At 40.0% G+C, this 26,359-nt stretch overlaps 1 protein-coding gene across 2 annotated transcripts in view; it reads right to left on the bottom strand.

The window, feature by feature from the left end:
* Window positions 1–26,359, bottom strand: part of UTP4 (UTP4 small subunit processome component) — a 32,020-nt gene that overhangs the window by 5,450 nt on the left and 211 nt on the right. For both annotated transcript variants that reach the window (XM_043599516.1, XM_043599518.1), the window contains exons 2-14: window positions 25,181–25,341; window positions 21,084–21,275; window positions 19,864–19,948; window positions 18,031–18,120; window positions 15,199–15,410; window positions 8,469–8,640; window positions 8,275–8,366; window positions 6,977–7,073; window positions 6,154–6,218; window positions 4,764–4,886; window positions 4,225–4,381; window positions 2,098–2,204; window positions 977–1,072 (exon numbers count right to left, since the gene is read on the bottom strand). In XM_043599516.1, coding sequence (XP_043455451.1) covers window positions 977–1,072; window positions 2,098–2,204; window positions 4,225–4,381; window positions 4,764–4,886; window positions 6,154–6,218; window positions 6,977–7,073; window positions 8,275–8,366; window positions 8,469–8,640; window positions 15,199–15,410; window positions 18,031–18,120; window positions 19,864–19,948; window positions 21,084–21,275; window positions 25,181–25,339 — 1,647 coding nt within the window. In that variant the 5' untranslated portion in view covers window positions 25,340–25,341. The remainder of the gene's footprint in view (window positions 1–976; window positions 1,073–2,097; window positions 2,205–4,224; window positions 4,382–4,763; window positions 4,887–6,153; window positions 6,219–6,976; window positions 7,074–8,274; window positions 8,367–8,468; window positions 8,641–15,198; window positions 15,411–18,030; window positions 18,121–19,863; window positions 19,949–21,083; window positions 21,276–25,180; window positions 25,342–26,359) is intronic.

Raw genomic sequence — 26,359 nt, 5'->3', positions numbered from 1 at the left:
ACAAACATGTGGCTTCACTAATCTTTCAGACTCTAGTCAAGGACAAAACCCCACAAAACTGAAATGAGAGATTTCATTTTCTGAATAGAACATATACATGTGTGCAATGTGTGAGATCATACTTAATCTTTCCAACAGCTCAGTGAGGAAAGTATTATGCCCATTTTACAGATGAGAATATATAAGTATTGATCACTTCACAATGTGTTCTATAACTCAAATATTAAAAAAAAATTTTTTTTAAATCTTTATTTATTTTTGACAGAGAGAGAGAGACCGAGAGAGAGAGCAAGCGCACGAGCGAAAGAGTACGAGCAGGGGAGGAATATAGAGAGAGGAAGACACAGAATCCAAAGCAGCTCCATCTCTGAGCTGTCAGCACAGAGCCCAACACGGGGCTCAAACTCACGAACTGCGAGTTCATGACCTGAGCAGAAGTCAGATGCTCAACTGACTTGAGCCACCAAGGTGCCCCCACAATTCGGGTACTTTAAAGATCTTACAACTTGGTATGGAAAAAAGCAGTAGGCTATGCACTCATTTTGGTAAGTCTGTTACAGATAACAGACTTCACTACGGCCTGATTTCGTTATTTCAAAACTGAAGGTGAAATATATGATCTTTTCGTCATTTCAACTCTTAAGACCTTACTATATCCTATACCCAGTCTAACACCTGGGTCTATGTCATCTCTAGTCTATAAACACTCAGTAAAATGAGTACTTAAAAATTGCTCCTCCTTCCTGTACATCTTTATTATCTCAGTGCTTCATCATTCCATTGTGCCCATCAAGCCAAAGGATATTACTGGCCTATAATGTACCCAGGCTACACACAGAGTTTTACTTCACACAGGAGGAAACTACCTATGTATCATCCAGTACTTTTAATTAAAAGCTCCTCCAAAATTGTCATTATCTTAGCTTCCTAGTTATTATCCAGCAGAAAGGAATTAGAAAGTGCTGGTATCTCTTACCTGCTGATCAGAATGAGCAATGACAAGGTTGTTGGTACTGGGGGCAATAGCCAGAGCAGTCACAGGGAAATTATAGGCAGGTACTGTGCAGTGAAGCTGAGAACAAATGACAGACACAAAAGATAACTCTATATACCTCCTTTCAGGAATGACTTGATGGTCTAGGTCAGTTTTTAAATAGCGTTCCTTAGAACTCAAAAGAGTTCTATGGAAGTTCCCACAAACATCAGGCAGTACCCACAAACAATAAACCTTAATTTTATTTAAAAAAAAAAAAAAAAACAAACCCACAAATTTAACGCTCACACAACTGACAGCATTTGCAGAAAACTTCAGAGTAAAGCTTTTGCTGCTATCTCTCATCTATATGAATTGTTCATAAACACATCATTGAACAAGGAATCTGTAGCTCTACACTAAATTTAAAAGAAACTAATGCCTTGACACGGACATTTATGCAAGTTGCAAGAAACATGCAACATTACAGTGTCAGGCAAAGCTCAAAGAGCAGTACATGCTTCTGCCACAACGTCATAAAGATTAAGTTATGCAGTTAATAGACAAACTCACTAAATGTTGCAGTTTGGTATTCTATAAACTTTTGATGCTCATTCCAAGTTTTGGGTAGTTCTTAACTGATTTTTAGGATGAAGATGAAAACTTGTAAGGGATCATTAGTAATTCAATGTGTGAATGACAAGATCATTACTGACTAATGAAAAGTATTTTCCTGTTACTCCTTTGACAAACTTCTGTTTAATTTAAAAATACCTTGAGATTACAAGGCAAGCTGTTAAAAGAAATTGTTACTATCTGCAACTATTCATCTGGGTAAATCAGAATTTTCCTCACCAGAATATAGAAATAATCTGGATGTGAATTCATCACCCATAAATCCTTAATTTCAAAATTTTGTACAAGCGTGTTTTCACTGTTCCAATTGACTGATTTTAATGTTGCAGATTATAGTTTTGGGGCTCCAAACAAATAAAACAGGAAAAATTCTTAGTTAAAAAAAAAAAAAATGTCCACTAATTTTCCAGGTCATACCAATCTGCTTTGAGTCTTGTAACTGCACGGCTAACTTCCTCTTGTTTCCTACTACTACACCCTATGCTTACCTTTAGATGTTTTATGTTGTACACATGGACTCCAGCACTGGTACCTGATGCAGCTAGCCAATTCCCATCTGGACTGACTGCCAAAAGACACATGGACTCCACTGTCCCTGTGCAGACAGAACAATAGTTAATCTCTAAATTCAGTGTCCACAGCCAGCCCTGGCCTGGATATGATGGCAAAAGTCAATTAAGACTTTTATGTATTTATTTATTATTATTTTGTATTGTTTTTAAAGAGGGAGAAAATTTTTTTTAAGTTCACTTATTTATTTTTGAGAAAGAGCTCAAGGGAGAGAGGGGCAGAAAGAGAGGGAGAGAGAGAATCCCAGGCAGGCTATGCACCGTTTGTGCAGCCTAATGCGGGCCCAAACTCACAAACCATGAGATCATGACCTGAGCCGAAGTCGGTAGCTTAACCGACTGAGCCACCCAGGCGTCCCAAGACTTTTATTTAAATCACAATTGGATAATTTGATAGTTTTGCAAGTAAGTCTTACATGTTAGTCTACTATTTTCATTTAATTAGCCATCCATCATGTAAAGAGGAGCCAGAGATAAACCTGAAGGCATCACTTGCTCAAGTCTGAGACACTGCCTACCAGAGAAATGGAGAATCAAGGCAGCAGCTACCTAAAGTCTGTATTTTAATTGTTTCAAACTCCTTTCCTACCAAATGGTTTTTAATCAAAGCTAAGGACAAACAGCAAGCTCAAAAGGCTTGACGCATGTCTTTAATTTATTGGGTACCTGCTGTATATTTAGCACTAAGGGAGCATGGGCACATATGGGCCATCTTTGTCATCAAGGGATTTTAAACCAATCTGGCAAAATGAAGACTTGTGGGTTAAAAATCAAACAGTGATGTTATATGCCAAAACTTGTGCTGCAAACAACACCCCCAAAGGATGAAAAAGCTTTATAACATGACATAAACCAGATGCTAAAGGATGGGTGGAAAAGGATGGAGAACATGAGCTAAGTGACAAGGACTGGAATACACAGGTTTGAGGGCTATGAAGAAACCAGCTTGACTATAAGAGGACAAGAGATGGAAGAAGAGGAGCAAATAAAGTAGTACCTATAATGCCGAGCCTAATTTTAAGACATGCTAAATGCCAAATACAGAGTCTAAGTTGTTTTTAATAAAAACATATACAGGCACTCAAAATACACTGTCTCTTATTTATCTGCCTCCTAACTTGTGGATTTCTTTTCCTGTATGCTTCTGGAGCAGCTTATGAATAGTGAAAGTTTAAGTTAAAAGAGTTGATGTTTTAGGCTGATGGAGTCTAAATGACAGTGAAGCTGCTATATCTAGGGCAAGAGAGAAGGGAAAAGGCCCATGGCAAGTACTGGGTACTAAGTTCTCAATCATGAACTCAGCAACAGTTAGCTATACAGTTACTTAGTCATGCATACTAATGCTCTCAGAGAACAGGGGTGACAGGTAATACAAATGCATGTGTAAGTTCATCTTTATTGAAAACCACCAACCAAAAAAATTAACACGTCCAAAAAATTACCTATATATAAACATCTATCAGAAATACACAAAAATAGCGGCGTCTGAGTGGCTCCATTGATTAAGTGTCTCGACTTCAGCTCAGGTCATGATCTCATGGCTCTTGAGTTCAAGCCCCACATCAAGCTCTCTGCTGACAGCTCAGAGCCTGGAGCCTGCTTCACATTCTATATCTTCCTCTCTCTCTCTGCCCCTCCCCCAATCACACTTTGTTTCTCCTTCAACAATAAATAAACATTTAAAAAATTAAAACAAACAAAAAAATACACAAAAATATTAATGGCAGTTATTTCTGGGTGTCAGTATTAAGATGATTTTAACTTTCTTGCTCTGCTAACAAAATTCGAAGGGTGATGAAATTTCTGGCCCCAAATAAGGACTAAAAAAAATCCAGTGAGAAAAGAGTAGGTGTAAGGAACATTTCAGATCTCATCAAGCATTTTCACCAGATATCTCCTCCTACTTTAAATTGCAAACATGTGAGTATTTACAGGGTGGAGAAGAGCATTAGGGAGCCCCGACAATGATTTAGGTTTAAACAAAGGGAAAAAAAGATACATCAGAGACTGACAACTCTCCCCCTTGGCCAGTTACCAAGTTCCCACCTGACTGAGGCTGGAAAGTATGCAGGTGCTTGAAACTTCCTTCCAATAGCCGAATGATATGCAGAGACCCTTGATTTGATGCCACAAAGAGCTTTGTTGAATCTTCAGAAAACAAAATCTGAAGGGCAGAGCGAAGGAATGCTGGCATTTTGGAAACCTTGGGTGAACCAGTAGTAAAAACCAGTAAGAGAGAGAAGTGAGACCTAGAATCCATCAAAAATAATCACAGCCTAGCTTAAAAGACATTAATACTCCCTGATCTAAGGAAGCCAACTGATCAAGGAACACTAACATGCCCATTATAACCTTTCCATCCCTCCTTTCATCTCTGCAAAAGCCTATGCTTTATTGCCACTTTCTGGCATTTCCCTATGCCTCCAAAAACATAATCTATTCAAAATGGAAATAAAATACTGTTTTATAAACAGCTGTCTCCAAATAGCTTTTCATGATTCATTCTCAGTATGCTCTGCTTCACACAAAAATCACACACTTAAGAAATTTTTTCTTGTTCAACCAGACATTGGGTTATCACTTACCCTTTGGAGGCTTATGTTGTCATGTTCATAATTCAACCGATAAAGAAAAAAACGAGAAGTTGTAGAATAGGCTATCCAACTTCCACACGGGGAGATACAGCTGCAAATAATGTTCTCAGGACCCTGGCAATGTCAGAAATCAGGATGAATATTCATGAAAAACTTCATTATGTCAAGGTTCACTGTGACATGAATCCTCAAGCTGTTGCCACTCTGGCTGTAACCACAAATACCTACACATAATCTTGACACACATATGCTATGTGTCACTAGGATTATTTCAGAGGTACAGCACCTGAATGGTGTAGCTTGATTTCCAAAACCAAGAACAGAGGTCTATGAATGTATGAACTTCTCTCAGCCCTTCGTGTACCTTAAAGATGGCTTCATACTAAAACCTAACTAGAAACCTGAGAAGAAAAGCATTTAATACAGTAAGGTTTTGTAGGCCAGGTGACTTGGAAAACTAATTTTCTGAGTTATGTTTGTTTCATTTTGTCTATGATACCTAACAACCTGTAAGAAATAGCAAAAAAAAAAAAAATCTGAAAAACAAAGGAAAAGTTCAATGTAACATTATATAATTCAAAAAACTCCCAAAATATCTAATTATATGTATGTATGTATGTATACATACATATACACTGTCACATAGAAAAATACCTGGAAGGAGAAACAGCTAATCAAGTAATTATTCCAGGAGAGTGGACTAGAATTTTAAGAGACATTCAAGAATATAAACTATGAATAGTGTATAAATTCTTCACAGTAAAACTGTATTTGCAAATATTTGTGTAATTAAAATAAGGACATTTAGGGGCACCTGGCTGGCTGAGTTGGAAAAGCATGTGTTTCTTGATCTCAGGGTTATGAGATCAAGCTCCATGTTGAGTATAGAGATTACTAAAAAAAAAAAAAAAAAAAAAAAAAAAATTAGAACTTAAAAAAAAAAGACATTTAAAAGGAAATTACAAAGCAGTGTGCATGTTATATTCTCATTACTGTAGAAAGGAAGGATATACACCTGCACACATGGGTGGAAATTTTTTCTAGAAGAACATGTAAGAAACTATTGGCAGAGTGGGACCAGGATTTGGGTAAGGAAGAGGCTCATTTCTCATTGTATACTCTTTTACCATTTCAATTTTATAAAAAATACACAAGTTATTTACATAACAACAACAACACACCAATTTTCTGTATTCATTCATCCAATAAATTCTGCATGCCTTACTTATAATCACAGGAAACCCAGTTCTGTTGACAAAGTACTTCATTCAAATAATTGAAGATTTTACAGACTTTTATGATGTCAACTAACCCTCAAAATTCATTATGAGAAAACGGTTCTGGATTTCACAGCCTGGACACACAGATAAAACTTCCTTACCTTTGTCTTGAGGTGCAGCAAATGATCTGCATCTTTAGAAAGTGGAAGGGTATCCCCATTCTTTCCTGGAACAAGAAATTTCCCTGAGTTTTTCTTCTCAAAGAAACGTTATTTGTACATTTTTCTTCTAAAAAGTCATTTCTGGGTAGAATGAAATCTCTACCACTGGAAATAAAAAAAAATGTCTGACACAGTAAACCCCGTTTTCTGGGTTTATATAAAGAGGAAAGCAGTGAGTACTTTGTTAGCTTCTATTTAGGTGCTTCAGATGTGGCCCATGGTATATCACTAATTCTCTGAAGCTTTAACACACAGCCAGGCAGTGAGGTGGGTGGGAGTGGGGTTTGTGAGACCTCGACTTCAGCTTCATTTGCTCATTTTGGAACCTAAAGCAAAACCCTCCTATCTACTATAAAACAACAGAACCCAAACGTTTTCTCAACTGGTCATACAAAAAGCCACTAGACTATCACCCCAGTAAGAACCACGTGACCTCCTCCTTCTCAATGCAGGGCTGTCACCACCCAATATTAAATCTTGTCATTTTCAGCAGCTTGTTTTGCTCCCAGGGCAACCCTCACCTCCACTATGCCCTGCAGGGCACCTTACAGAATCATAAACTTTTAGCATATGACCCAGTAACCTGCTAACAATTCTAACACTCTGAAGAACTCCTTTGGTCTCTCCCGTGGCTGGGAAAACCAGAAGTTGCCAAAGACAGAAAAATACTTCCATTTTTCCACAAGCACAATTTCAACTGCAATTCTAATCCCTCGCTTCTCTCTCCAGTCCTCTTAGTGGAAAAGACTTTCTCTCACTGTACCTGTTGCAACTGTAGATCCCAGTCGCCACAGTTCCAAGTGATGAGCAAACTGGAAAAGGAGAAGGTGCCTCTTTTTTGAACAGGAAATGAGACGTCGCTGTATCCAAGAATTGAAAAGTGATAAATAAGCAGGGTTATTTATCGCCTCAGTACTAGATACAGCAGCAACATCCTAGCACGTTTTTTACTGATGAAATCCATTTACTTCATAAAAATATCCTAAGTACTACCATATGTCAGTACTGTCCTAGGATCTAAGAGCATAATGATAAATAAAAATATAGCTACTGCCCTCGAGCTTGTAGTCTAAAAGGATTGACAAACAATTAAACAGGCAGTTGCACCAAGTGTGTTAAGAATTTTAATAGGACTAAGCACAGCATGTAGTGAAAAAAAGTAGAAAGGATATCCAATGTAGCCTCATAAAGCTAGGAGCCCTGATGAGGCTCATTAGTAAAGACAAATCAGGCAAAAAAAGGTAGGGCAGGACGTTCCAAGAGGAATGGCATATGAAATAGCTCAAAGGTAAGAGAGCATTACAGAGAATAAAAACAGTCTTTCAGCACACTAAACTAGGTGGGGGTAGGGATGAGGTGAAGCATGTGTTGGATAAGAGAGGGGAGAGAAGATGCTGAAGGACGGGCCAGATCAAGACAGGTTGCAGAGGCCATGCTAAGGAATTAAGTTATCCTGAAGGACCAACCAAAAGCTTTTAAGCATGGAATGATGAGCAAAGTTGTTTTTTGAATGGATCAATGGAGAACAGGCTGAAATGGAGCAAATATAATAAAATGAGATCATTAACAGGTGAATGCAGTTGAGAAAAGACACTGATTCAAACTAGGATAATGGCAGTGTAAGGAGAAATGACTAGATTCACAAGACAATGAGGAGGTAGACTCAGTAACGTTTACTGGTTGAATGGAACGTAGAAGCAGGTAGCGGGGAGAAGGGTTTCTAGCTTGGGAAGATGTCCTTTTACCTAGAAAGGAACACTGGAAGCCTGGATTTTCGTGCTCCCACCCAGAATAATAGAGTCCAGCCTTAAAAACAAAAAAAACAAACTTCCCTAAACCACAACTATCCAGAAGAGGGAATGATTTCCCCAGAAAGTGAACTAGGAGTGTTGCTGTACATCTCTTGGCCCCTGTAAATGTTTTTACGGGACGCTTACCTCACAAACAGAAGAACGAAGAAGGTAGGTAACTATACAAGTCCTATAGATTTGCCCAGAAAGCGTGAGCTGTACTCAGTCTTATAGGACAGAGGGACGGTTGGGGCCAGGGGACAATACTTACATGGGGAAAAGTGATTTTTCGGAGAGCAGCATCGTAATTCTTAACCTCCACCTTCTCCATGAGAGGACGAATGACTAAGTGGGTGTCAGTGCCTGCAGTGGAGGGGAGAGGGAAGGCAGCAGAGTTGGAAAAAGCCCCACGTGAAAATAACCAGAGCCGGGTAAAGCGGCAGCCTGGCAGCGAGTGCAACCCACCTCCAGATATCAGTGCCGTCGGGCTGTGGGCCACGGCTCGGACATCATGTGTGTGATGCTGGAATGGCTTTGTCCGCACCCACTGCTTCTCACTGCTGTTGGAAGTCACAGAGACCAGCTGAAAATGGAATACTGTCCCCTCGGCTGTGCCCACCACGAAACTGTCTTCTTGCTGAGAAATTAAATCATTAGGGAGGTACATTTGAGCAAAACAGGGCCCAGTTTGAAAAATATTCCCTGAGGTTTTCTGTCTACACAGCTTAGGGGAAAACCTATGCCCAAAACTATAAGGTAGGTTATGGGGTCTTTTTCCTCCAGAAGCTGACAATTCCACTAGAGGAGCAAGCTCACACACAGGTAATAATGTGCCCTCTACTGACAAAATTAACAATGTGTACCTCAAACGATTACAGTGCTTTCAAACATACAAACTAGACCCCATTAGAAAAACAACAAGAAAGATCACCTAGGAGTAAATTTAATATAATAAAAACGTATCATCAAAAGACTTGGAAACAAGGACTCAGATACGTGTACGCCAATATTCATAGCAGCATTATTCACAAAAACCAAAACATGAAAATCCAAATGCACATCAACAGATGAACAAACATAATCAGTATATACATATAATGAAGTATTAGCCAGCCTTAAAAAGGGATCAAAATTCTGATAATGGTATTAATGTGGATGAACTTTGTTTGAAAACATTATGCTAGGTAAAATAACTCAGACAAAAACAGACAAATATTATGTGATTCCACTTAGATTTCCTAGAATAGCAAATTCATAGGGACAGAGAGTAGAATAAAGGTTTTAAAAGGGCCTGGGAAAAGGGAGAAATAAGGAGTTACTTTTTAATGGGTATAGTTTGTGTGATGAAAAAGTTCTGAAAATGGATAGAGGTGATGGTTGCACAACACTGTGAATGTACTTAATGCCAGTGAATTGTACTTAAAAATGGTTAAAATGGCGTATTTTCTGTTATGTACGTAAACAATAAACAAAAAAAAAGTACTGGGAATAATGGAAGAAAGACTGCACAACTGTAGTCAAAACCTGAAGCTCATTGCCTTCTTTTTTAGGGATGAAGAGAGGGTGGGCTGAGGAGGGAGGGAAGTAGCCTGGTGGGTATCACACAAGGACCCAGGTGCCTGGTCCTCAGTTTTAGGCTCTCTCTCACCAGGATGTTGAACACTGTGATTTGTGTTAGTTTTAAAAGGTCTTAGTATGTCCGCAATTTTTAAAATTCCTTTTTATACTCAAAACCATTCTCATCTTAACTCCCGTATAAAAAAAAAAACAAAACATTTAACTTTGAGCAGGGGAAAAAAAATAGGATGGATCTTTGATAAGGCAGTGATAAACCTAGGAACCTGGACCAGCAGTTAACCAATCAAACAGTACCAAGACTAGGTTAGTCAGGTAAGAAAAATGAGATATCTAAACACGTATGAACATGTAGCTGGATCAACTACACACTCGTTGTGTTAAGAACCATATATATGTCGTATAATCTCTAGTCCTTGAGTAACCTGCAAGGTTAAGTGACCATTTGCCCTACAAGGAGAAAGTGTGAATGACTTTGAAATAAATGTAAGAGGGGCGCCTGAGTGGCTCAGTCAGTTGGGTGTCCGACTTCAACTCAGGTCATGATCTCACAGTTCATGAGTTGAAGCCCCGCATCAGGCTCTGTGCTGACAGCTCGGAGCCTGGAGCCTGCTTTGGATTCCGGGTCCCCCTTTCTCTCTGCCCCTCCCCCATCCACACTCTATTTCTGTCTCAAAAATAAATAAACATTAAAAAAAAAAAAGAAATAAGCATAACAAATACTGGTACCCTTGTTCAGGGAGCACTTTGACTGTCTTGGAGCCAGTTTACAACTCTGTAAACTCTAGTACTGAGAGTTAGGCCAAACAAGTTTGCCTGATGGAATGCAACTGCTTAACTGCTCTGTGGACATGGAGTCTTGCAACAATTTGTAAACTCATTTCAGCATTCCTAATGGCTGTATAGAACTCTGTGTTTGTGAAATTGTCCTTTGAACTGCTTATAACATCTTACTGGTTTCCTTGTTAATGAGTTACAGAAAATCTCTGACATTTCCATTTCATGTTTGTATGAGTAATGATTTTATCTCCACCCCCCCCCCCCCCCCCCCCGGCCATCATCATTGAATAGCTCTTTACACAGGTAAGGAAACGAACTTCAAGAGGTCTACAGATACGACAAAGACACATGGCCATCTGCCTTCAAAGCCTTTGCTCTGGGCACACTACACCACCTCAATCTTGTGCCAGCTCTCTTTGAGGTAATTTGCAGGCACATGATTGTGAGAAGGAAGGAAAGCATATCTGAAGGACAGCATATAACTTAACCCAAACCAGCCTCTCCCTTTCCTGCTCTAAGGATACTATTTGAAAACCATTATCCAAGGAAGAGTGGAGATACTGAGCAGCTTAGGAACTTACACACTGTCCTCCACACCCAACTAAACAGTTTATATACAAAGGGGGGGGGGGCGGCAGTTTGTACAAGGTCCCACCAAAAAAGAGGGACCAAAAAGACAACTCTAACTCACTCCACATCATCTTTCCCCAAAGTAGAATCATAAAAGAACTGAAAAGGAAAAAAGAAAACGCCTTTCTCAGGGCACAGAGGGAACAAACCAAGGCGAACGCTGACCTGAAAAGGGAGGGGGAAGTGTCCTAATTTAATCACAGAGTGACTGTTTCATACAGAAAAACAATCTCAAGACTGACCTCTAAATGAAAGCGAATGTTCCCTACAACTCTCTGCAGGAATCAGTACTTGCCTACTTGATAAGGGTGAAAGACATCTAAGAAGATCAAAGGACTGGGTATTTGCCACCATCCACTCTTCAGTCAATGAAAATCCATTAAAAAGATATCTAAAAATAATCAACTGTGCTGGCAAGAGAATGTAGTGGAGAAAACCCTTGAAATTAGGATCAATTTCAAAAAAGATGTGAAAATGCCAATACCACACTCATTCTGTGCCAGGTACTGCACTTAGCACTCTACATGCACTACCCAATTAATCCTTCCCAAACTCTATGAAGTATGTATTACTAGCATCCCTGTTGTCACAAAGAAAGAAACTAAGATTTAGAGAGAAGCAGCTTGCCCAAGTAGCCTAAGTGCTACAGTTGGGGTTCAAAACCAAGTATGCCCTAGTTCATAGGGTATGATAAGCATTTTGAGGGCTGGAATTTGTACAATTACATTTGTCCACTAAAAAAATAAAAATAAAAAAATACGTAACAGTTTACTGACTCTCAGGCACATATTTGCCCACATTTAACTATCTTTGAAATCAGGATATCTTCTAGCTTTCAACCTAATGCATATGTATTATTTTCAGATAAAGAGCAATATCAAAACTTGCAGAATGGGTGGCACCTGGCTGGTTCAGTTGGTAGAACATGCAACTCTTCATCTCAGGGTCATGAGTTTAAGCCCCGAGTTGGGTGTGGAGCCTACTTAAAACAACAAAAACTTGCAGACTGGTTGTCCAAAACCTGAAACAAAACCTTGGGACTACAGTAGGACATCATCTACCAACACTATGGATGGCTGAGAGGCATGTGTGGGAAACATGGACCCTGATGACAGAGTTGAAAGGTGATTCAGAGTCCATCTGTACATGTGAAGAAGTTTTGGGAAAACCTTATTCACTTTATTTCATTCATACTTTCCTGGTTATATATGCACAAGACTAATATAATAAAAATGTTATGCTTTGGTCTCAAAAAGCTCTTCAATAAGAGCTATTTAGAGAGTAACTATTTATAAGAATGATAATAATTTATAAGAATATGAATTCTATGTTTAAATTTTTTTTAATGTTTATTTTTGAGAGAGAGAGAAACACAGAGCATGACCGGGGGAGGGGAAGAGAGAGGGAGACACAGAATCTGAAGAAGGTTCCACTCTGAGCTGTCAGCACAGAGCCCGATATGGGGCTCGAACCCACGAACCACAAGATCATGACCTGAGCCAAAGTCAGATGCTCAACCGAGCCACCCAGGTGCCCCAAAATTCTCTGATTAAAAAAACATTGTGTCAGTTTAAATCATAATAGTGTGTATTACAAATTTTACATTTCAAGAAAAGCACTGTTATAATTTAATTGGCAGTGTTTTTTCTTTCCCATGATAACAAAATTATGGCATGTCTTACAATCATTTGTATCTAATGATTCAATGCAATACAGTAATTATAAGCACATGGTAGAAGAAAGATCAAATAGTAAAATGTACAAATTAAGCCTGCCTCCTGCCTGCCAGCCCCAACTTTAAAATTACCATTAGCGTTTTTTTAAATATATGTATTTTTTTTAACGTTTATTTATTTTTGAGACAGAGAGAGACAAAGCATGAACGGGGGAGGGTCAGAGAGAGAGGGAGACACAGAATCTGAAACAGGCTCCAGGCTCTGAGCCATCAGCCCAGAGCCCGACGTGGGGCTCGAACTCACAGACCGTGAGATCGTGACCTGAGCTGAAGTCGGACGCTTAACCGCTTAACCGACTGAGCCACCCAGGCGCCCCTATTACCATTAGCGTTTTAAAAAAATGTTTATTTATGGGGCGCCTGGGTGGCTCAGTCAGTTAAGCCTCCAGCTTCAGCTCAGGTCACGATCTCGCGGTTCGTGGGTTCAAGCTCCACGTCGGGCTCTGTGCTAACAGCTCAGGGCCTGGAGCCTGCTTCTGCCCCTCCTCTGCTCATGCTCTGTCTCAAAAATAAATAAAAACATTAAAAAAACTATTTTAAATGATTATTTATTTTTGAGAGAAAGAGAGTGAGTGGGGGAGTTGCAGAGAAGAGGGGGAACAGAGGAGCGCAGGTGGGCTCTGTGCTGACAGCTGAGAGCCCGATGAGAGGCTTGAACTCACAAACTGCGAGATCATAACCTGAGCTGAGGTCAGACACTCACACCAACTGAGCCATCCAGGCGCCCCTACCATTAGCATTTTTAATCTTTTCAAAAATATTTTAAGTATATATATTAGCAAAACTACATATGCAGAAAATATCAAACATAAATAAATATCTAATACAAAATCTGCTTTTCTTAATACACTACTATGTACTACTTCATGCACTATACTGTGCTACTTTTCCCCCTTAATGTATTCTCGTAATTGTTACATAGTAACAAATATCCACATCTTCCTTGGTCTTTGAAACATGTGCATAATATTTGAGTGATTACACTTTAAAAAAGCACCAGGGCACCTGGGTGGCTCCGTCAGTTAAGCTTCTGACTTCAGCTCAGGTCATGCTCTCACCGTTTCGGTTGGTGAGTTCAAGCCCTGTGTCAGGCTCTATGCTGACAGCTCAGAGCCTGGAGTCTACTTCAGATTGTGTGTCTCCCTCTCTCTCATAAAAAATAAACATTAAAAAAATTTTTTTAATGGCACAAAATTTGATAATTAAGTCTTAAGTTTAATAATTACAACCGTTTTGGATCAAAACTCGGTTTTTTTAAACATTTCTTTTTCAAAAATATTTATTTTTGAGAGAGAAAGGGAGCACTTATGTGAGCAGGGGGAGGGGCAGACAGAGGGGGACAAAGAATCTGAAGTGGCTCTCTGCTGACAACAGAGAGAGGGCTCGAGCCCACCAACCATGAGATCATGACTTGAGCTGAAGTCAGATGCTTAACTGACTGAGCCACTCAGGTGCCCCTCAAAACTCTATTTGAAAAGGAAAATTTCTCTTGGTCATTTCAACTTGTTCTTCATTACACTTACATGTGACATCTAAATGTTTCACAGGGCTTTAAAACCCATCAAATTGGTCTCATGGAAAATCTGTGAAGTGGGATAGAAACAACTTATAGGCAAGAAAAGCCAGCATGAGTGATCTCTACTCATATTGCATGTCCAGACTTAAGACACCAAACAAGCCTCAAACTAAGAAGACAAAGGATCTCGTCAGCAAATCTCGAAGTCACTTTCCATGCCCCACTGATAAAACAGCCAAAGGTTTCTGATTAAGAATTGATGTTACCAAAAGGGAAGAGGCACACTTGTTCAACACGAGTCTGCTTAAGTCTTACTAAAATAGGCAAAATTTAATATTTTCTTTTTTTTTTAATTTTTTTTAACGTTTATTTATTTTTGAGACAGAGAGAGAGAGAACATGAACAGGGGAGGGGCAGAGAGAGAGGGAGACACAGAATCTGAAACAGGCTCCAGGCTCTGAGCTGTCAGCACAGAGCCTGACACGGGGCTCGAACTCACGGACTGTGAGATCATGACCTGAGCCGAAGTCGGAAGCTTAACCGACCAAGCCACCCAGGCACCCCAAAATTTAGTATTTTCAAAATCATCTAATAAAATCATCTAATTTCCCAAGATAGGAAGCAGGAGAAGAACTGCACAAAGAGGAAAATAGCACCTCTCAAGATTCTTCTAGGATACTTGTGGCCTATCTAAATCAGACTGGATTAACTGTGGGTGGGGAGTGTCTGAAGAAAACCTCCCTGCTAACTAATCTAGAGAATATTTTCTAACTAGTTTTTAAGAGAATATGAGGGTTCAAAGAAATTATGTGGGTTTCAGATGCATTTTCCTAAACTCATCTTCCTTCAATGCAACACTGAAGATTAGGGAACACCGTTTGTGTTACGTTACTGATACAGCCTTCCCTACTCATCCCCCAGGTTATACAGTAACCGTTCAAAACAGGGACCATACTCACATCAGATACGGCGATAGACTGCACATCAGCATTTGCAATGAGATGGTTCTTCACAAGTGTCCCAGTGGCTGAGTCCCAGAACTGCACCTTCCCAGCAGAGTCCACACTTATGACAGTGCCATCAGACAAGAAGGCCACGCCCCATATGATACACTTCCGCTTAGACACACCCATATACTGCCTATCCACCAGCATCTTATGAACAGCACTCCCTGAAAAATAAGAAAAGCCCAAATTTGAATGGTACTTACCTCTTTTGTCTTCAAAACCCGCCTGTGGTAGGCATCTATTAAGTCAGCTGCCTGAGCACATAGCACAAACAGCCAGTAAACAGTAGTTATAGTAGTTGTGGTAAACTCAGTCTCGGAACACCAAAATGGTTACCTGAAGATTGTGGGGGAGAGTTGGGAGGGGTAGCTGGAGACAGAAATTTGGAGGGGCAAGGGAAGGTGAAATTGAAAGAGACATTTGAGACTTCACTTAAAACTGCCTAACTGCAGTGTGCACGATATTTGGCTCTTTTCTAAAACCCCACGGGAAAGGGGGAGAATAAAACAGTACAAAATTTGGGGAATTAAAAAAGCAAACATGGAATGGTAACTGATGTAGCAGAGTCCTAAAAGTAGTATGTCTCAAGTCAACAGTGCGGAAAGACAAGAAGCCACTTGATTTATACCATGAAATCCTTAGAAGACTTGGGAACTGCTGATGCCCAAAACTCTAGAAACAGAAGTTAAAGTGGAACTAAAAGGAGAAATTAGGTTGAAAGTAAGTTTATGAAACTTAACATCCTTCAGATACCTATCCCCTAACTAAAAAGCCAGGCAACTCCCCAACTCCACCTCAAACAAAACTGGAGACTTACTCTCTGAAGAGAGATACCAGGAACAACTGAGGGTAGGATTACAATATGGGAAATAAAGTGAAATGTTACTAACTGAATGTTGAGAACACTAGTTTTCTTCTCAGAATTTATGTGGAAAGGCATATCATCATCAAGCAGGAGAATTAAGAAAACATTTCTGGGAAACATGACCGGCACAAGGAAGATGATTTAAAAAGCCAGTCTCTTTAGAGTTTCCCCAAACTAACAGTCCAGTCAGATCATTCTTCAGTGGAGCCCACGAGCAGTAAGCTCCACTCTTGTGGTGAGGAAAGGCATCACCAGACAGGTGAACAAAGCTTTAATATGAAAGGCAGAGGCCAGAGAGAATACCAGAAAAAAATGAATACCAGAGAGAAAACAGCTAAGATGAAGAATACTTGACAAATATAATCCTGAATAGCCTTAGAAAGAGAAGGCAGTAAATAAGGAAACAAATAAAAAAGCACTATAAAAAAAAACACTCAGGAAACCAAAAAGAACTTTGGAAATGGCAGAAATGAAAAACTCAGTACAGGACTTAAAAGATAAAGATAAGGGGCACCTGGCTGGTTCAGTCAGTAGAGCGTGCAGCCCTCAATCTCGGGGTTCTGAGTTGGAGCCCCACATTGAGTACAGACAGTACCTAAAAATAAAATCTTCAAAATCAGTCCATCAATAAATGATAAAGAAAAACTCTCAGGAAACAGAATAAAAAGTCAAAGAGATGAAAAATAAGAGGGGGAGGGGCACCTGGGTGGGTCAGTGGGCTGAGTGTCCCACTCTTGATTTCGGCTCAGGTCATGATCCCAGGGTTGTGAGTCAGCTCTGTGCTGATAGCACGGAGCCTGCTTGGGGTCCTTTCTCTGCCCCACCTCTGCACGCACACACACTCTCTCTTACAAAATAAATAAATAAGCTACAAAAAAAATAAAAGAAGGCTCTGTGAGAGAATCATTCAAGATAAAAGCCTGGGGCTCAGTCAGTTAAACATCCAACTTCAGCTCAGGTCATGACCTCATGGTTCTTGAGTTTGAGCCCCACACAGGGCTCTCTGCCATCAGCACAGAGCCCACTTCGAATTTTCTGTCTCCCTCTCTCTCTGCCCCTCCCCTGCTTGTGTGCACGCTCTCTCTCTAATAAACATCAAAAAAAAAAAAAAAAAAAAAAAAGATAAAAGCGATAGAAAGAAAATCAGATTTATATGAGCCTAATTTATGCAACTGGAAGAATCTGATGAGTCAAATGTATAAATATACATTTATATATGTGCAAGTAAACATCAAAGAATTAGCTAAGAGTTACAGGTGGTCGCCTTTGAGGAGTGAAAGAAGGAATACAGGGGGACTCCTGCTTCTTTGTAACAAGCCTCAAGGAGTTCTTCTTTGACTATGTGTGTATAACAGACAATAAAAAATTTGCTTAAGCATGAAGGAAAAAGAAAAACGAAGACAAACCAGATCTGTTTTACTTCCCATCTTAGATGGGAGTACAGATGGGCCTATTGAACAAGCTGAAGTCAGTCTCATCACTGAAGGATTCCATATTGCAATTTTTCAGGCCAAGAACAGAGAAAGTAGATGGTTCTCTACCTTTCTGATCTCATGTCTCACCAATTATGGTGCTAAGACCTAGTGTTCCTCAGAGAGACACTTACTTTTACCAAGGTCTGGTATACACAAGTATTTTAACTGATCCTTTGTAGTAAATGTCTTATTGCTCCAGGGGGAATTTTCAAATGAATTCTTATTATAAATAAGATAAAAAATATCCATCTGATTGAAGAAACAGGATTCCCCCAAAAGCAGCAGTAGCAATCCAAGAAAGGAGTGAAATCCATGGCTAACATCTCAGAAGGTTAAAGAGAGGTTAGGCCCTAGAGGTCAGTAAAAGCACAAGGGCTCAAGCTTTTGGAAACTAGCAATGTGAATCAAGACCCAAACCCCAAATGAACTGAGAAAAACAGTCACCTGATTTGACATCAAACACACTAATGTAGTCTATGGAGCCAGCTGCAATGTGGGTACCAGAGGGATGCCAGCTGAGACTCAGGATGCGACCTTGGGAGTTGTACAACAAAAAAAGAAAAGGACATACACATAAATACACAGTAAAGGGTAACTGAGTTCTCCTTTGACAATTACCTACAGGTCTGGCGTTCTATACTCTTAGCTCTCATCTACTATGCTCTGGGGAAGGACTGTTTTATAACAGATGAGGATCAACTCTGCCCAACTCTGGAACCCATAATGAAGTATTTAATATCACTTTAATAATGTAGAAACGGTTGATGGGAGTATAAAGAAACACAACCTTTTGAGGGCGACCCCTTTTGAGGGTGACCTGTTAAAAACATAACAAAATTTAAATATGCTTATTTGGCTCAGCACTTTTACTGGGAATTAATCAAGGAGAAATACTTGTAGGAGTGTTAAAAAATATGTATATTGGAATAGTCATTGCCGTCCTGGTTGTAGTAGTGAAAAACAAAAAAATCCATCAATAGGAGCTTGGTAAATTATGGAACACCATTAAATGGAATGCCATGTAGACTGGCATGACTGGCATGGAAAGATGTCTGTGATACACCAAGTGAAAAAACAAGCACAAGCACTCGTGTGTATTCATTTATATGAACATACAAACACGTCTTGAAGATTATTTCCAAAATGTTGCCTACAGAACAGAATGAGATATTTTCTCTTTCACACTTGGCTAAGCACATGAATTTTGAATAAGCATTATATCACCTTTATAATTAAAAAAGAACACCCAAGGGACACCTGGGTGGCTCAGTCAAGTAAGCGTTGATGCCTGATTTTGGCTCAGGTCATGATCACGCAGTTTGTGGGTTCAAGCCCCATGTTGGGCTCTGTGCTGACAGTGTGGAGTCTACTGGGGATTCTCACTCTCTGCACCTTCCCCAACCACTTTCTCTCTCAAAATAAATAAACTTAAAAAACAAAACACAAACAAAAAAACAAAAAACCAAGCCTGGCTGGCTCAGTTGGTGGAGCATGTAACTCTTATTCTCGGGGTTGTGAGTTTGAGCCCAATGTTGGAAGTAGACGTTAAAAATATTTTAAATAAAGAATATTTTTCTTTAAAAAAAAAATAAAAAAAGAACACCCAAAAGGCATTAAAAACAAAAGGGACTCTGACTAGCAGATGGAAAGTATTACTAACAGACACAGAATACATGGGATAGTTATTATTTTCTAAGAGTCTGCAAGCTATGGCTCAAAGGCCAAATCAAGTCCACCAATTATTTTTATAGATAAAGCTTTACCAAAGCACAGCCATACCCATTTATTTATCTATGACTACTTTTATAGAACAAGAGAGTTGACAGAGCATATGGCCTACAAAACCTAAAATATTTACTAATCTCCTGTTTTTACAGAAATAGTTTGCCAACCCCTGCTCTAGAGGTGTCAACTGGGTGGAACATGGACAACTGTTTGCAAATTCTAGGTTTTAGTATTTATGCACTCTGTTACAACTTCAAAAAAAAAAAAAAAAAGAAAGAAAAAGTGAGAACAAAGTGACTTACACAGAAACATTAGCTTTCCTACTCTGGATTTCTAGTTTACCATATTACTTAACCAGGCAACCACCACTATGCAACGTGACAGAGAAAGCCTGAGTGGAGGATGGCTTTGAGCACATACCCTATATTGAGGTAAAGTTAGTGTGGAGAGAAAACATTACCTGGACCCATGGGAAAACAGCCCATCCCCAGTGGCACAGAAACATAACTTCTTGTTGAGGCTACTCACTGCCCCCACCAAAATGACCCTTACTTTTCTGCCGATCAAAATTTCTTTCAAACTGGATTTTGTCTGGGGTGATTTGAAATAGCTTCACAGATCCGTCTTCACAGCCAACCTATTAGAGGAAAATAGAGAAGATAAGCATTTTACATAACTAAATATATGTATTTATAAATATAAACGTTTCTTCCCTGAAGCTATCACTTGCTGTGAAAGAGAAAAGTAGTTTGTGACAGGAAAAAAAAAAATTACTGCTACCAAGAAACTGGTAGTGTATTCTTGGCAGGCTTCACATCCTAGCCAGAAAACAGGCTAATCAGTGGCCTAATTCCTGTATAGGACATGGAATAGAAGTAGGATTTCACAGCATACCTCTGCTAGAGACCCAGAGCCTAAATAAAACACCCATTAACTATACAATGTAAATGAAGAAACATCAAGATATTGTACAAATTAGTACAAATCAAACAAGAATCACAGGTTTATCCCAGAAAAATGAAACCTCTGGAAACACCCATTTTAATAAGTCTGTGTGAGGGGGGAGGGATAGTCTTCTCAGTCTGCACTCAATTTTTGAGACATTGTGGTAAAACAGTTCCACAAGTCAACTTGTGGAAGGACCTCTCAGAAGTTGTAACATACATTAGTGTGTTGTCAATCTACAGAAGAATTTCGTATTAACATGCCATATTCTGAATTGATATTTATCATAAAACATAAAGCATAATAGAAAAACAGCCTCCACATCTCCCAATTCCAACTAGTTTGAGAAATACTGAACCAAACGAACCCTCTCATTTCATAAATGAATAAACAAGGTCCAAAGTGGCAGTAGAAATGATGTAAAAAAAACAAGAGATTTTTTAAAGTTTTTTTTGTTGTTGTTTTTTGAGAGAGTGTGCTTAAGTGGGGAAGAGGTGGAGAGAGAGGAAGAATCCCAAGCAGGATCCAAGCTGTCAATGCAGAACCTGACACAGGGCTCAAACTCACGAACTATGAGATCATGACCTGAGCTGAAATCAAGACTCAGACGTTTAACCGACCAAGCCATCCAGCTGCCCCAGGACAAGAGATTTTTAATCCCCAATATCAATTCCAATCTTGCATCGTGGTTGCTGGAATCCACTTCAGAATGGAGTTGCTACATGTCATAATATAACTTAACTTTACTCTCCTGTAAACACAGGGAAGAATGTTTACGTGAGCACAAGAGAATTCTTGCTTTAAATTACCAATAGCTGCTTACTGACCAAAAGTTGAGAGCCACAGGGGCTGACAGCCATGCTCCAAATGGGTCCTCCAAAGGCATCCATGGCATATTTGATGTTTAATGCCTGCAAATCATACTCGATAATCTCTCCATTGAGTCCACCACTAAAGAGTCGCTGTCCTTTTGCCCAACACAGAGCTTCTGTAGCCCGAGACTCATGACCTGGAAAAAACTACAGAAACGCCATAACATGTCAACCCACATTGAATTTATCAGCTAACAGCACTGAATGGTCACAGGCAACAACGTCAAAACTAAAAACACTTGCCTAGAAATGACTACATGGGGTTTTGTTCTACCAGAAGATCATGTCTATTAATATTTTCATTTTTTAGATTCAAATTTTAGTTACCTATACAGTTGGTTTCCTTTTCCCAGGACTTGTCCTCCAAACCCTTTCAAAAGAATAAAGTTTGTATCCAACTGTATTTGATATATGCAATTTTTTACAAAATCAGTGTAAATATCTTGATTAGGTGATGGTTTCACAGTACACATGTATGTCAGAGTTATCAATGTATACACTTTAAATTTTTTTAAGTTTATTTATTTTGAGAGACAGAGAAAGAAGAGTGCATGCGCACGTGGGAGCAGAAAGAATTCAAAGCAGGGCCCCCATGGTTAGTGTAGAACCCGATGCAGGGCTTAAACACACGAACCGTGACCTCATGACCTGAGGGAAAATCAAGAGTCAGACGCTTAACCAACTGAGCCACCCAGGTGCCCCTTGACACGTATACTTTAAATACATGTTTATTGTGTCAATTTTACCTATAAAAAGTTTTTTTTTTTAATTTTTTTTTTCAACGTTTATTTATTTTTGGGACAGAGAGAGACAGAGCATGAACGGGGGAGGGGTAGAGAGAGAGGGAGACACAGAATTGGAAGCAGGCTCCAGGCTCTGAGCCATCAGCCCAGAGCCCGACGCGGGGCTCGAACTCACGGACCGCGAGATCGTGACCTGGCTGAAGTCGGACGCTTAACCGACTGCACCACCCAGGCGCCCCTAAAAAGTTTTTTTAAAAATAAAACAAATGGATGCCCGGCTGGCTCAGTTGGAAGAACATGTGACTCTTGAATTGAGGGTTGTGGGTTTGCGCCCCACCTCCAACTTCTCATTCAAGTCTCAGAATCTTTTTTTTTTTTAAGATTATTATTTTTTTTTAATTTTAAGTTTTTATTTATTTTGAGAGAGAGAACGAGCAGAGGAGGGGCAAAGAGAGACGAGGACAGAGAATCCCAAGCAGGCTCGGCACTGTCAGCGCAGAGCCTGATGTAGGGCTTGAACCCACAAACTGTGAGATCGTGACCTGAGCCGAAACCAGGAGTCAGCTACTTAACTATCAAGTCTCAGATTTTTTTTTTTTAATGTTTATTTATTTTTGAGACAGAGAGAGACAGAGCATGAACGGGGGAGGGTCACAGAGAGAGGGAGACATAGAATCTGAAGCAGGCTCCAGGCTCTGAACTGTCAGCACAGAGCCCAATGTGGGGCTCGAACTCACAGATTGTGAGATTGTGACCTGAACCAGAGTTGGAAGCTCAACCGACTGAGCCATCGAGGCGCCCCTGAAGTCTCAGATTTCTAAGTGCTTTATGAGCACTTATAAAGGTTTCATGTAGGGTCCCTTGGGTTGTTTAGTTGGTTAAGCGTCTGACTCTGGATTTTAGCTCAGGTCATGATCTCATGGTTCGTGAGTTCGAGCCCTACATCAGCCTCTGAGCTAGCAGTGTGGAGCCTGTTTGGGCCTCTCTCTGATCCTCCCCTGCTTGCTCTCTCGCTCTCAAAATAAGTAAATAAACTTTAGGAAAAAAAGAAGTTTTCATATATATCAAGACACTTTATTCTTATGTCTGCTCAGCACAAAAAGCACTGAGTAGGTACAATTTTTCTTCTCTTTACTTGAAAGGACACAAGTACTTGTGGGTTAAGGGGCTTGCCCAAAGTGCCACAGTCAAATGTGAAGAGAACATTTTAATTCTTATTCCAAGCCCCTACTCTTTTCACTCTAACGGACAAAGTTTTTTCTTGTTCTGAGAGTGATTAAGAAGTAGGGAAGGGACTATTGAAAAAGCAAAATACTAAGTTAATTATTGTTGAAATAAGAACAGATGAGAAAAAATAGGAGACATTCAGTAAAGAATAACTGACATATTCACTAAATAAACATGAACTCAGGAGTGGTTCTGCACTAGACACTTGCTAAATGCTGGGAATAATGTCATCAATATCACCCACACGGTTCCTGTTTTCACAAAATTTGAAGTTCAATGGGGAAGAAAAACATTAAACAAATGTACAAACTATTATGTAATTGTAATTGTCATAAATGATAAGAAAAACCACAGGGTGCGACAAGCATATACCACAGCACATTTTTCACAGCATAGAATGTGACTTATTTATGGTAATCAGCAATTTTTTTAACTTTCTTTTTAAGTTTATTTATTTTGAGAGAAAGAATGCACGCATAGGGGAGGGCCAGACAGAGAAGGAGAGCAATTCCCAAGCAGGCTCCGTGCTGTCATCACAGAGCCCATGGCAGGGATCGATCTTGTGAACCCTGAGATCATGAACTGAGCCAAAATCAAAAGTCGGACGCTTAGCTGACCGAGCCACACAGGCACCCCAATTTTTTTTTTAACTTCTTAGTTCTTCAGGGGTCAACTCAGTAAGTCATCCCTTTCCAGGATTCCTAAACCCACATCATCAGAGTAAAAGCACCTCTCCACTAAGATTCTAGGCCTGTGCTTAGCTTTTTTTTTTAAGTTTATTTATTTATTTGGAAAGAGAAAGGGGACACCCATGTGCGTGCATGAGCAGGGAAGGGCAGAAAGAGAGGGAGTATGAAAACCCCAAGCAGGTTCCACACCGTCAATGTGGAGCCTGATATGGGGCTTGATCCCATGAACTGTGAGATCCTGACCTGAGCCAAAATAAGAGTCTGATGTAAACAGACTGAGCCACCTAGACTGCTCTGGTACTTAGCTTTATCATAAAATTTACCTACTCTTTGAAAACTGTATACTTCTATTTCCCCACTGGACTTTGAGCTCCTTCAATGTAGGGCCTCTGACATTTGTCATAATGCCTAATACTTGCCACTCATCACTCATTCATTTAGAAACAATTATAGGATGCCTTAATTCCAAGTATTAAACTGCCGGGCACTAAACTCATGCATTTATCCATCTACCCATTCATAGGCATCCATTCAGTGCTTAGGGCAATACACATTCATTAATGTAAAATGAATTATTTTGTTGCACCTGCAATCACTAATCAGTACTTTTGAAAAATATGCTGCTGTAACAGCTCTCTGCATACACCCAAATGGTATTTTACTTTTACTCCCAATTATAGGCAGTTCAGTCTACATTCTCTCAGATGAACTTAGAAATCCATCTTCCTACCATCGTCACCAAAAAGTTTGATATTAAAATGTTTCTGGGCACCTGGGTGGCTCAGTTGGTTAAGCGTCTGATTCTTGATTTCAGCTCAGGTCATGACCTCAGGGTTTGTGAGATGGAGCTCTGCAACAGGCTCCGTGGTGACACCACAGAGCCTGCTTGGGAGTCTTTCTCTCCTCTCTGACCCTTCCCCGCCCATGCGCTCTTTCTCTCTCTCTCAAAAAATAAATTAAAAAACTTAAGAAGAAAAAAAATAAAGGATTCATTGTTTCTTCTGAATTGACAATGAAATAGGTACTGACAACGCCAGCAGGAAATTCCACCTTACCAAAGTTGCACTGGTGCAGAGACTGATTATAAAGCAATGGGTCTTGACAATTTCCCTTTTTTGTTGTGCTCCAAAGATCCAGCAAACCTCAGTTTCCAACAGACAGTGGGCCACCATAATTTCTAGGTTTCTTTCTAACCAACGTTATAGATCAAAACTCTGAGCTCAGCCAAGAGATTGCATATTTACTACACATGTTATATAGTTCTAAATAACCCAGAGAGAGTACAGTCACTTTCTTTTGAAGTCCTTCAACACAAAAGACATACACGTTGTAGAATTCAACTTAGTAAGAAAATTAACTCAGCAACACCAAATCAGGCTTCCAAATGACTTACTTTTTCCTGAAAGTAGTTTGCTGACAAGTTATAAATTTCCACAGTGCCATCTGTTCGTGAAACAGCCAATCTGTTTGACTGGTTATTGTAAGCCACACAGCGGATCCCTGATGGAACATAATTAAAGAAACGTACTCGATGGACCTTAAATTCACCCATTCCTGGAGGGGAGGGGGGAGAGGAAAAAGAGTCATTATTGTGAAACGTTAACACCAGTGTGTTGCCTGTATTGTTCCTCACTATTGTTAACAGCAGTATATCACATGTATTATTATCGCCATCCTGTATGGAAGAGTCTAACTGTACCTGAGATTCACTTCTGAATATCTAACTAATGATGCTTTCACCACCCCCCCCCCCGCAAGAACCTATCAAACTATTTCCAGAAGCTCAGGATGCTTCAGCAGAAAAATTAAAAGATCGACACACAGAGCATTCCCCAGACTCCTAACAATCCTGCCAATTACCTGAAGAAAAGTACTCTGGGAAAGAAGAATGACAAAATACTGAACATAACCTCATTCTCTAATTGGGTGTGCGCACTTTAAGGAAGGGAGGCACATAGAGTTGACCGGTTGTATTCGAGACAGAAACTAAGGTACTCCTGGAAAACACCACTAATACTCGCAAAAAGCAAGAAATATTGACAGCCTAAATGGGTCTCTCAAAGCCCGGTCCACAGAATTTCTGCATCAAAACCATACAGAAAAACGGCTTTTAAAAATCCAGGACTCTGGGTCCTACTCCACAGCTCCAGAATTCCTCTCTTGGCTGAGGAGAGAAAGGGGGTAGACTAGGAACCTGCATTTTAGCGAACACTTCTAACTTTATAGCACTCTAAGTTTACAAATTACAGACTCAAGCTAAGGTAGTGACTGACAGTGGGACTCATGGGGCTGGCAGAACCGAGAGCTCCTCAAGGAAAGAAGCGACAGGACTTAGTTTGGCATCTGTCAACTATCCCCTCCACACCGCCGCCAACAATCACACTCGGTGAAGACAGGGGCCGGGTCTGGTTCGCCGCTCGCTCGTCTTTCTTCAAGGTTAGGAACGCGCGGGCAGAACAGGCGCGTTCCGCCGGGCCCGGCCCAGCTAAGAAGGCGTCTGAAGTGCGCACTAGAACTCCGCCGCCCCTTCTCTCTCCGGGAATCTACGAGTAGCACCCACCCACCCACGGCA

This window comes from Prionailurus bengalensis, chromosome E2, assembly GCF_016509475.1.
Source record: "Prionailurus bengalensis isolate Pbe53 chromosome E2, Fcat_Pben_1.1_paternal_pri, whole genome shotgun sequence".
NCBI classification, from domain to species: Eukaryota; Metazoa; Chordata; class Mammalia; order Carnivora; family Felidae; genus Prionailurus; species Prionailurus bengalensis.
This window is presented reverse-complemented; position numbering and strand designations above follow the sequence as displayed.